General features: G+C 40.7%; 1 protein-coding gene across 3 annotated transcripts in view; it reads left to right on the top strand.

Annotated features, from left to right (window-relative positions):
- Positions 1-12,154, top strand: part of SLF2 (SMC5-SMC6 complex localization factor 2) — a 317,833-nt gene that overhangs the window by 110,388 nt on the left and 195,291 nt on the right. For all 3 annotated transcript variants that reach the window (XM_063961913.1, XM_063961915.1, XM_063961914.1), the window contains 3 exons: positions 1,537-2,213; positions 2,358-2,449; positions 10,122-10,232. In XM_063961913.1, the coding sequence (XP_063817983.1) occupies positions 1,537-2,213; positions 2,358-2,449; positions 10,122-10,232 (880 nt within the window). The remainder of the gene's footprint in view (positions 1-1,536; positions 2,214-2,357; positions 2,450-10,121; positions 10,233-12,154) is intronic.

The raw sequence follows: 12,154 nt of genomic DNA, 5'->3' as shown, positions 1-12,154 counted from the left end.
AACAGAAGCACTGTTTGTCCGGTATGCGGCCAACAAGGTTGGCGCTCCTGTGTATAAGCAGACTTTTGCTCGCTGGATCTGTAACATGATTCAGCAGGCTCATTCTACGGCTGGACTGCCGGTTCCAAATTTGGTTAAGGCCCATTCCACTAGGAAGGTGGGCGCTTCTTGGGCGGCTGCCCGAGGCGTCTCTGCATTACAGCTTTGCCGAGCAGCTACTTGGTCGGGTTCAAACACTTTTGCAAAATTCTACAAGTTTGATACCCTGGCTGATGAGGACCTCATGTTTGCTCTATCGGTGCTGCAGAGTCATCCGCACTCTCCCGCCCGGTCTGGAGCTTTGGTATAATCCCCATGGTCTTTACGGAGTCCCCAGCATCCTCTAGGACGTAAGAGAAAATAAGATTTTAAACCTACCGGTAAATCTTTTTCTCGTAGTCCGTAGAGGATGCTGGGCGCCCGTCCCAGTGCGGAAAAATTCTGCAAGGCTTGTATATAGTTATTGCATACATAAGGGTTATGTTACAGTTGTGTTCAGTCTCTGGCTGATACTGTTTTGGTCATGCTGTTAACTGGTTTATTATATACCATGTTGTACGGTATGTATGGTGTGGGCTGGTATGTATCTCGCCCTTAGATTATCAAAAATCCTTTACTCGTACTGTCCGTCTCCTCTGGGCACAGTCCTAACTGAGGTCTGGAGGAGGGGCATAGAGGGAGGAGCCAGTGCACACCCATTCTAAAGTCTTACAGTGCCCATGTCTCCTGCGGAGCATTCTATACCCCATGGTCCTTAAGGAGTCCCCAGCATCCTCTACGGACTAGGAGAAAAAGATTTACCGGTAGGTTTAAAATCTTATTCTTTGATTTGATATTTTTTTTACCTCAGAGATTCAAATCATAAACCTTTTTTAAGCCTTTATTCATATTTATTGCGGCATAAACAATAACATTTTTTCGAAAGTGTTTAGTGCAAATTAGGCAGTAAATAAGGCAACCTTTAGTATTTTTTGAGAAAATCAGCTCAAACTATCAAAACAGACAGACATCAATTTACAACCTAGTCATGTGACTTCAGTATCCAGTCAGAATCCAATTAACACAAGAAGGCTTCAAAGCATAAAATTAGACACTTATTATTATCTGAGAAAGTTAAAGCTTGTTTTAATACTTTAAAACTGTTCATTCACTGGTAGTGTTCCTTTTGCTTGCTGATTTGCCCAAAGTATATCTGAAAGTGCACAAACTCTTATCATCACACTTAGTATAATTTTATCCAATGTTCCTCATTGGATTTGTAGAAAATTATTTTACTTGAAAAACAAAACAAAGGATTTTTTATTTTTTTTAAAGTTGTATAAGTCAAAATATACGTCAATTCTATTGCAGTTACCTTACAGTGTTTCATACCTTCTGCAAGATTGCATACACTATAAAAAATAACATCTACATTCTTCAGAATGGATGTAGTGAAATTAGTCAAATTTTAACTATCTGCAAAGAATTAAGATGTTAATCATTATTTTACTATTGCAGAGCATGAAAATGGTGATTCATCTCTAAAACGCAAGTTATTTTCACAAAATAGTTCAAACTGTTCAGACAAGAAATTCTCCCTCTCAAGAGCTCGTCGCTGTTCTCCAAGCACTACAGCCTTCAAACACTACTCTTCTGAAACCACAAGGCCAGAATATTGTCAGACAGGGGATGGTGTCATACATCAAAAAGCTGGGAAAAGTTTAGGTTTTGAGGTCACATCTCCATTGACATTGCATGCTCCAGAATCTGGACACCCATTTACTTTTGAATCTCAATTGACAATACCAGGAGAGGAAAACAAACATGTGCTGATGAGCTCGAACTGTCCTTTCCCTGTAATAGAATCAAACCTGGGTGCAGTTTTGGATACCAGAATATTATCTCCAAGCCTAAGGTTTTCTACTGATCTTGATAGCCCATGTACGCCTGACAGTTATGATGATGACTTCAAGCAACCTTATAAAGAAACTCATCACAGAACGGACTGGGACAGTATAGATAGTGATGAGTCTTTTAAGGGTTTCCCCTTAAGTAGTGATGATGAAGATGAGGAGACACTCAAGCCCCTTGATAAGATTTTACAGTTGGCAACGCAACCAGTACCATCCACCCCACAGAGAGACTCAGACCTGTCTATTGTTTGTTTATCACAGTCGCCTGGATGTGAAACTTTAGTAAGTATACGGATTCATTTTTTTGGGGCTAGGAGTGTGGAAACTTTGTGTCTTTTTACTTGGAAAGTGTTATTAAGTTATAGTTTTTCTAGTTTTAATTTTACTGTAATTTTTTTATTTATTTTTTTTGTTTCTATTTTCAAGGTAATTAGAAATGTACAGCCAGTTTTACAAACTCCCTCTCCATATATTAACAACCTGGATCGTATTTTAAGAGAGCGAGAGGAGAGCAAAAGGTATGTGGCCATTCTACGACTCTACATAGATCTTGCAAACTATATATAAAACTAAAAGATCGGGCCATGACTTATGGTCATGATGACAATAAGAACCTAGAGGAGAGGAAAAAAATATATGTGTGTGTATGTATGTATGTATGTATATGTATATATATAATTGCTTTTTATTACATTAATTTGTTTTTCCTCATGGTTCAAGTGTAACCCACATTAAGGAAAAAAAAAAAAGTAATGTTTTTGTCAGTAAAGTCTGTAGAGTTCCCAAAATGGAAAGGGCATAACTCTTATGCATAGGTTGAGCCAGATAAGGGAAAATACTTATGGGGCGGAGAGTTTAGAAGTACTAAATGGGTGGATCAAAAGGAATAGTAAGTATGATGGTGGAGGAGAGGGAGTGAGGAGAAGAACAGTAACTCTAGGGAGGCACTTGTAAACCATGATAGGATACCCTTAAAAAAACAAACTGACAAGGGAAACACTAAACTAAAATGTATGCTTGCGAACGCAAGAAGCCTAGCAGGTAAAATGGGGGAAATGGAATTGTTAGCATCAAAGGCTCAGTATGATATTACAGGTATTACGGAAACACGGTGGGACGACTCTCACGATTGGGTTGCAAACTTGGAGGGGTATTCTCTTTTCAGAAAGAACAGGGCTAACAAAAGAGGAGGAGGTATGTGTCTATGTTATACCATCTCTTAAACCATACTTAAAGGAGGTTATTTACGAGGGGACTGGAGATAATGTGGAGTCACTATGGGTTAAAATCTCCAGTGAGGGCATTGATACAAAAAAAACTAGTCATAGGCACGTGCTACAAACAGCCGGATATTCGCATACATAAGGAAGAACAACTCTTGCGGCAAATTGAAAAGGCTATGGGATTGGGAGACATCCTATTGATTGGGGATTTTAATTATCCTGATATAAACTGGAGTAAATGATTCACGTGTAAAAGTTAGGGGTAACAGGTTTTTAAATACGTTAAAGGATCACTACTTGTCTCAATTAGTCGAGGACCCAACTACAGGTAAAACTACTCTGGATCTAGTCATTACTAATAATGTGGACATTATATCAAGCACTAAAGTTGGGGAGACCTTGGGTAACGGTGAACACTATATGATTACATTCGACATCCGTTTCAAGAAACATCACTACAAGGAATCAACCAAAACATTTAACTTTAGGAAGTTTAACTTCAATATGCTGAGAGGTGCACTTAATGACATTGACTGGGAAGATTTGTTTCATGGCAAGAACACTACGGAAATGTGGGATGCGTTAAAAGGGTTGTTAAATAGCAATGTTGACAACTTCATTCCCTTGGGCAGCAATCGCAGGAGTACCAAACTCAAACTGATGTGGCTTAAAAAGGTCAAGGAAGAAATGGATAATAAGAAGCGTGCTTTCAAAGCATTTAAATCTAATGGAGCGGAGGAGTCATTTCGGTACTACAAGGAATGCAATAAAAGATGCAAAAAAGCAACTAGTGCAGCTAAAATTGAAAATGAAAAGCAAATCGCTATAGAGAGGAAAACCAATCCTAAAAAAGTTTTTTAAATACATAAACAGTAAAAGGTTAAGAAAGGATGACGTAGGTCCAATAAAAGATGAATTTGGAGTTTTGATAAATGATGACGAAACAAAAGCGGAAATACTGAACAAATATTTTTCATCGGTGTTCACCAGAGAAGAAGTGACGGTAGGGGTAGTTCATAACGATAGTGAGAGCAATGATTCCTGGATAGATACTTGTTTAAGTGAGGAAATAGTTCGGGAGAGACTAAGCAAAATTAAGATTAATAAATCACCTGGACCTGATGGACTTCACCCGAGGGTTCTTATGGAGCTTAGGTCACAACTAGCAAGACCTCCTATACTTGATTTTCAATAGTTCTATTAGATCAGGCATGGTACCAATGGATTGGCGTGTAGCTGAGGTAGTGCCATTATTTAAAAAGGGATCTAAAAATCATCCAGGAAGTTACAGACCAGTTAGTTTGACATTTATAGTGGGGAAATTATTGGAGGGAATTTTAAGGGAGAGCATAAAGGAGTATCTGCATGCCGCTAAGTTTATTAGCAAGAACCAGCATGCGTTTGTAAGGGACAGATCATGTCAAACTAACTTAGTTAGCTTCTGTGAGGAAGTGAGCGACAATCTTGACCAAGGAAAAGCAGTCTATCTGGTATACTTAGATTTTGCAAAAGCCTTCGATACAGTGCCTCACAGGAGACTGATCATCAAATTAAAGGAGCTTGGCCTAGGAACAACTATTTGTACATGGATAAGTAATTGGCTGGATAACAGGGTACAGCGAGTAGTGGTCAATGGTATGTCCTCCAGCTGGGCACCAGTAGTCAGCGGAGTACCACAAGAGTCCGTACTTGGGCCACTACTGTTCAACATATTTATCAACGACCTGGAAAGAGGCCTGAAAAGCACAGTGTCAATCTTTGCAGATGATACTAAATTGTGCAAGGTAATTAATTCACAAATGGATGTGGAGTCTCTACAGAATGACTGACTTATCTAAACTTGAAATGTGGGCGTCTAAATGGAAAATGGGATTCAATAAAGAAAAATGCAAAGTTATGCACTTCGGGACTAAAAACAAACTTGCAACCTGCATATTAAATGGGGAAAATCTATGGGTAACAGTATTGGAAAAAGATTTGGGGGTTCTCATTGATAATAGGCTAAACAACCGTACACAATGTCAAAGTGCAGCAAAGAAGGCAAGTAAGGGGCTAGCATGAATAAAGCGGGGAATTGAGACAAGGGACAAGCGTGTAATCCTGCCACTGTACAAATCATTGGTTAATCAGCACCTGAAATATTGTGTTCAATTTTGGGCACCCCATTATAAAAAAGATATCGGTGAACTTGAATGGATTCAAAGGCGTGCTACTAAATTGATTAAAGGGCTAGAGGGACTGGAGTACGAGGAAAGGCGCATTAGGTTGAAACTGTATACACTAGAAAAGAGGCGTCTAAGAGGAGACATTATCAATATCTTCAAATATATGAAGGGAAATTACAAAGCGTTATCAGAGGAATTGTTTATTAAAAGAACTGTGTATAAGACGCAAGGTCACCCGCTGAGGCTAGAGGAGAGAAAGTTCCATACTCAACGTAGGAAATGGTTCTTCACTGTTAGGGCAGTAAGAATCTAGAATTCCCTGCCAGTGACGGTGGTAATGGCGGACTCTTGGGTATATTCCTCCGGCCCAGATTGGATCTCGGGAAATATAATTAAGACATGTGCTGAGCAATTGGCTGGGATCTTTACTATGATTTTTAACCTTTCCCTTGCCACTTGTCATGTGCCTAAGTGTTTTAAGTCATCTATTATCGTCCCGGTTCCCAAAAATGGTAAGGCCAGTGAGCCAAACGATTACCGTCCAATTGCTCTGACATCTCTTATAATGAAGGCCTTTGAAAGACTGGTCATGGGACACGTAAAGAAAAATATCCCAGCTAATCTGGATCCCTTTCAATTTGCATATAAAGCAAATAGGTCGACGGATGACGCTGCTATCACTTTGGTTCATCGTGTGGCTACCCATCTAGAATCCACATGTTCTTCTGAGAGAATCTTGTTCGTGGACTACAGTTCAGCGTTTAATACGGTAATCCCAACATCATTAGTGTCTAAACTATCTCAGTTGGGATTAAATAATTTTGTATGTAGATAGATCTTGGATTTCTTGACAAACAGGCCCCAATCTGTTAGATTGCACAATTCTCTGTCTAGCGAGCTTGTAATTAGTACGGGGGTGCCTCAGGGTTGCGTACTGAGTCCCCTGTTGTACTCCCTGTTTACCTATGATTGCCTTTCTAAATCGGAGTCCGTTCACATTATTAAATTTGCCGATGATATTGCAGTTGTAGGTTTAATTAGTAAGGACGATGAGTCAGAATATAGATCTGAGGTCGCTAGGTTAGAAGCTTGGAGTCAAACAAATCATTTAATCCTAAATGTAAAAAACCCGAAAGAAATGATTGTAGATTTTAGGAAATCGCATAAGCAGCCCTTTTGTCCTATAGTTGTAAATAACCAGGTAGTGGAGACAGTTGAGTCTTTTAAATTCCTGGGTATTAACATCTCCAATGATCTGTCCTGGGGTACTCATACACGATGTGTTGTTAAAAAAGCCCAACAACGCTTGTTTTTACTGAGGAAAATGCGTATGGCGGGAATACGTAAGGAGATTTTAGTACATTTTTATTCGGCCATCTTAGAGAGTGTCCTTACATACGGGATTATGGTATGGTTTGGTAACTGTACTGCCGTAGAACGTAAGTCCCTTCAGAGAGTGGTTAAAACTGCGAGTAGAGTTATTGGAGTTAGTTTGCCCTGTATTCAGGATATATATGAAATAAGGCTCCTCACTAAGGTGAGAAGTATTTTGGGAGATCCATCTCATCCCTAATGTGGGGATGTTTTCTGTGTTGCCATCTAATAGGCGTTAGCGTTCTATTCTCTGTCGGACTAACCGGTTAAGGGGTAGTTATTTCCCCAACAGCGGTAAACATGTTAAACCGGACAGAACCGAGATAAATTGATAATTGAGAATGTCTTGGTTTCAGGAGTGCTCTTTCTGTTCTTATGGTCTCTGCTTGCTTTTAGTTTCGTTGATTGTTCATGTACTTTTTTTCTTGAACTATTGATGACAATAAAGTATTATTATTATTACATTCAGTTAGGGTCGGATCCATGCCGACATGCATTTGTCGGAATGGATCCGACAACCCCTATTCAATCCCATCTCAATTCGACTTTAAAAAAAAGTCGAATTGAGATGAGACCTGTGAGCGGAGGAGAGGGGGGAGACCAGCGGGGACAGCCGCTGGCAGACGGAGGAGAGCAGCGCTACAGTAGCGCTGCAGAAGGATGTCTCACAGCCGCCTGACCTCATGGCAGTGTCCACCCGGCTCCAGTAAGCGTGACCTCACTTGCTGGAGCCAGGTGGACGCTGCCGTGAGCGGTGCGGCTGTGAGACATCCTGCTGCAGCGCTGTGCTGTAGTGTTGCTCTCCCCTTTATGCCCGCGGCTCTCCCCCCTCTCCTCCTGTAAAGTCCCTCATCTCTGTCCGACATTTTTTTTATGTCTGACTGAGATGGTCAGAAACGGGGCCAAATCATGTCGAATTTGGCCCCGTTTCTTTCAAAAGTACGTGATTCGGCAGGTATACCGCCGATTTACGTACTATTGGACAAGTTGAATTCCAAGACTTGTCGCAAAAAAATAGCTGCGATTGAATAGGTCGATTCGACCTGAAAAAGTTGAAAACTGCTGTCTTTTCGACAGACAGCTGTTTTCGACCCTAATTGAATATACCCCTATATCTGCATTTAAAAACGGGTTGGATAAATTTCTGACTGAAAATTATATCCAAGGTTATAGCATTTAAAATATTTACATTTTTTTATCTGGGAGGAACATGATTTACAATTGGTAACTAAACATAAAACATTACTTCAATTAGGACATTATAATGAACTCTGCTTAGGACTGATTACAGGTTGAATCCGATGGGCATTTTGCCTCTTTTCAACCTCATTAACTATATACTGGCTTATGTTCATCTAGTCGTAACACAGCTTCATTCTGGGGTCACGGACATAGCTTACTCATTTGAAAGTACTGTTTGCCACCACTCCGGTAAGTAGAGAGCAGTGCATGACCAAGTTTATCATGTTACCAGGTCAATGGGAAGCCTGCAAATTATATAAAATCCAACAGTGCTGAGAGAGAATGTATCAAATAGAAAATAAACGGTTTATAACCTGGCTATAGATTAGGAATTTGTTATTTATTTGATGAGCAAATTTAGGCAAGGCCAATAACCAATCATTTAGCTTGAGTATAGAATGGAAGATTTATCAGACTTAAACAATTTTGGGGTGTTGCCCATAGAAACTAATCAGATTCTATAATTTATCTAGTACTTTCTATAAAGTGATAGCTAGAGTCTGATTGGTTGCTATGGGAAACACCTCTACTTGTTCCCTTTAGAAGGTTCACTAAATCTCTCCCCAGTCACATTATCCCTTTAAAGTAGTGATTGGTAAATTTGCAATGGTCTACTCTACTAAAGAACAGACGGCACTCACTGCTGCTAAGGCTTTGTGGAAAAAGTTCTTTAAAATATGCTGTTGACCAGAATACATTAATTTGGGACAAGATACTTTGTTTTAGAGAACTGTGGCGATAAAACTAAATTTGTATGAGCTAAAAATCCAGACTCGCACACAAGAATGGGACCTGTGAAGCATTCAACGGAAAACTGAGTATTCATATTAATTTTGCTTTTCTTCTGTTGACAAACATTTATTCCTTTTATAGTTGAGTAATGTTTCATTGTCTCTCTGTGGCTTCCTGAATTCTCATTGTTTATATAAAGTGGTCCCAGTTATTGGCTAATTCAGTCTATAGAGTACTAATTCTTACTAGTAAATGACTGCCGGCCCGACTCCTGTTACTTAAAGATTTTTAATGAGTACAAAAGATGTAAACGGATAGCCCAGCTGTAAGGGTTAGGATATCTCCATTTGATGCCTCTGGTTTCTGCTAATGGCTGTTGGTTTATTTTTGAGTCTATTGTCTGTATGTCTGTATACCTCTAGTGACTCGCAAGCTGGCGGGAGACTTCAAGATGTAGAAACCATGTCTAGAAATTACTAATGGAAACGGTTGGCTTCCAGTTTATTTTTGTTTTTATCACCCCATGGTTTGGAATGGTGGCTAGTGATGCTAGTTCCCACCAGATCAGCTCCACAGTGAGCCATGGTTTTCCTGTGTTGGCTTAAAGGGAAAAGGTGTTTTTTTTACACAGATAATTATTTTTCTTAAAATTGAAATGGGGGGCACTGATGTTCATGCCATAGGTTGTCAGTGCTTGGTGTTCTGGTTGTTAAGCATCTTTTTGATCAGTCATGGTTCCATGCTTCAGTTTTTAAAGCCAGTTACACACTAAATGATGTGTGTACCTGTCCGACTGCAGGATTGAGATAACTATATATCAGCTGTGCTTTACACACTGAGCAACATATTGCACCATTTATCGTTCACGGCCACATTCCCCTGCATCTGACAGGATAATTCAATCAGGCGTTTAGCATGCCTGATGGGACGACCCAGGAAACTACCCACAGGAGTGCACAATCACGGGTACACACTAGACGATATGCCCGATCTGTTGGTCCGATCCATAGATCAGATGACATATCGCCTAGTGCAGTGATGGCTAACCTTGACACTTCAGTTGTTGTTGCACTACACATCCCAGCATGCCCTGCTACAGTTTTGCTATTTGGCCTTGCTAAAACTTATGCAGGGCATGCTGGGATGTGTAGTTCAACAACAGCTGGAGTGTCAAGGTTGACCATCACTGGCCTAGTGTGTACCCAGCTTTGCCTAATCAAACTGTTCCCTGGCTTTTTAGAAGGGTGTAAGGTTGGGGTGAAGGAGTCTTCTTGATTTCTAGTGCCTTACACTAAGTGGATTTTTCTCCCTGTGTGCTACGCATTTGGCCATGGGGAACAAAAAGCCTGTATGAAATACTGCTGGGGAATTAAAGTCCCCCTTTATTTAGGCTACGTTATCTTTAGTTTTCGTATTGTAACATTACTGTATAACAATACAATATTGTGTAACAGATTAGATGAGATGGAAAAGAGACTGAATGAGGACATACGGAGGGGACTTGGTATGAGCAATGAAGACATGGATGATGTTGGCAAAGATGGAGAACTTACAGATGAACACAGGTACGGTAGTTTTCCCAATCTTTATGAGCAATTTGTCTTGAGTTGGTTTGTTTTAGAAAAGCTTCGTAAACATTTACTATGGTTCTCTTGCTTCTAGTGGCAATGTGTTGCACAAAACATTGCCTTTCATATCTGTTCATATTCATGTATTTAAACCTGTGCATGCCTCCACATCATTGGTAAAATCCATAAAGCTATAAGCATCATGCCCGTTCCTAACTGAAAACGTTTCAGGCCATGAGTTGGAGCCTTGACCTGTCCAAAGTTATGCAATATACGTCCACTCAAAGATATCTGCCACTATTGACTATAAATATTCAAATTGTGGTTGAATGCAAATGACACTTTGTAGAGTTTTCACTCTGGACGCGATTCAGTGTCTTATATGTAAGAGGCAAAACTGGAAGGTAATAGGTTGTTAACACATACACAAAGATTAGCAAGGGCAAGCTGATGGAATTGCAGGTTCTGTGTATATACAGATCACTTAAACTAAGGATAGTGCTTGTGCAAGTGAGCCATAATAATGACCGCTATGATCTGAGCCTATGCTGTGGGCGGTACAATCACATAGTTGCATAAAGCGCAGCATACAGGTGCATATCCTCGCAATTACAGCCAGCGTGCCATCAACTCTGCATTGGCACATAGTGTAACTGCAACGTAAAACAGATAATTTGGTGTCTATTAATATTTGAGCAGATTCAAGGTGCAGCTTTGGAAAAATTGTGCTGGTAACTGTATTCAATTTAAAAAAAAATATTTTTTTTTTTTATAAATGTTCCTGCATGAGTTGTTACAATGACGACCCATTGCTGTATTCTAGGGGTGGAAAATAGATTTTTTTTTTTTCTCATACGTCCTAGAGGATGCTGGGGACTCCGTAAGGACCATGGGGTATAGACGGGATCCGCAGGAGACATGGGCACACTATAAGACTTTGAATGGGTGTAAACTGGGTCCTCCCTCTATGCCTCTCCTCCAGACCTCAGTTAGACTTTGTGCCCAGGAGTGACTGGACACACACTAGGGAAGCTCTACTGAGTTAATCTAAAAGACTTTGTTAGGTTTTTTATTTTCAGGGAGTCCTGCTGGCTACGGGCTCCCTGCATCGAGGGAGTGAGGGGAGAGAAGTCAGACCTACTTCTTCTTAGTTCAAGGGCTCTGCTTCTTAGGCTACTGGACACCATTAGCTCCAGAGGGTTCGATCACTTGGTGCGCCTAGCTGCTTGTTCCCAGAGCTGCGCCGTCACCCCCCTCACAGAAGCCAGAAGAAAGAAGCCGGGTGAGTATTAGAAGAACAAAAGACTTCAGTAACGGCAGAAGACTTCAGTAACGGAGGTAACCGCAGCGGTAACGCTGCGCTCCATGCTCCCACACACCAACGGCACTCACAGGGTGCAGGGCGCTGGGGGGAAGCGCCCTGGGCAGCAAGTTACTGAGGGTCAAAATCGCTGGCAGGAGGGACATACTAGGTGCCCGGGCACCGTGTACGAGACCCCTGCCAGTGTAAAGCAGCGGTCGCGCTGCACGCCATTGCTCCCACACACCAACGGCTTACAAGGGTGCAGGGCGCAGGGGGGGCGCCCTGGGCAGCTATATATATATATATATATATATATATATATATATATATATATATATATAGAAGTCCAAAGTGACACAGCGGCACTCGAGGATTTTTTCGTGCAGTAAATGAAGTTATATTTCAAAAGAAATTACAAGTAGCCAACGTTTCGGGGCTTACATGCCCCTTTGTCAAGGTGTATACATATACCTTGACAAAGGGGCATGTAAGCCCCGAAACGTTGGCTACTTGTAATTTCTTTTGAAATATAACTTCATTTACTGCACGAAAAAATCCTCGAGTGCCGCTGTGTCACTTTGGACTTCTGTATTATTTCTTCAGAGGGCACCGGGGT

This window comes from Pseudophryne corroboree, chromosome 3 (genome assembly GCF_028390025.1).
Source record: "Pseudophryne corroboree isolate aPseCor3 chromosome 3, aPseCor3.hap2, whole genome shotgun sequence".
Taxonomy (NCBI): domain Eukaryota; kingdom Metazoa; phylum Chordata; class Amphibia; order Anura; family Myobatrachidae; genus Pseudophryne; species Pseudophryne corroboree.
The sequence above is the reverse complement of the archived record's forward strand: the minus strand, read 5'-3'. Positions and strand labels throughout refer to the sequence as shown.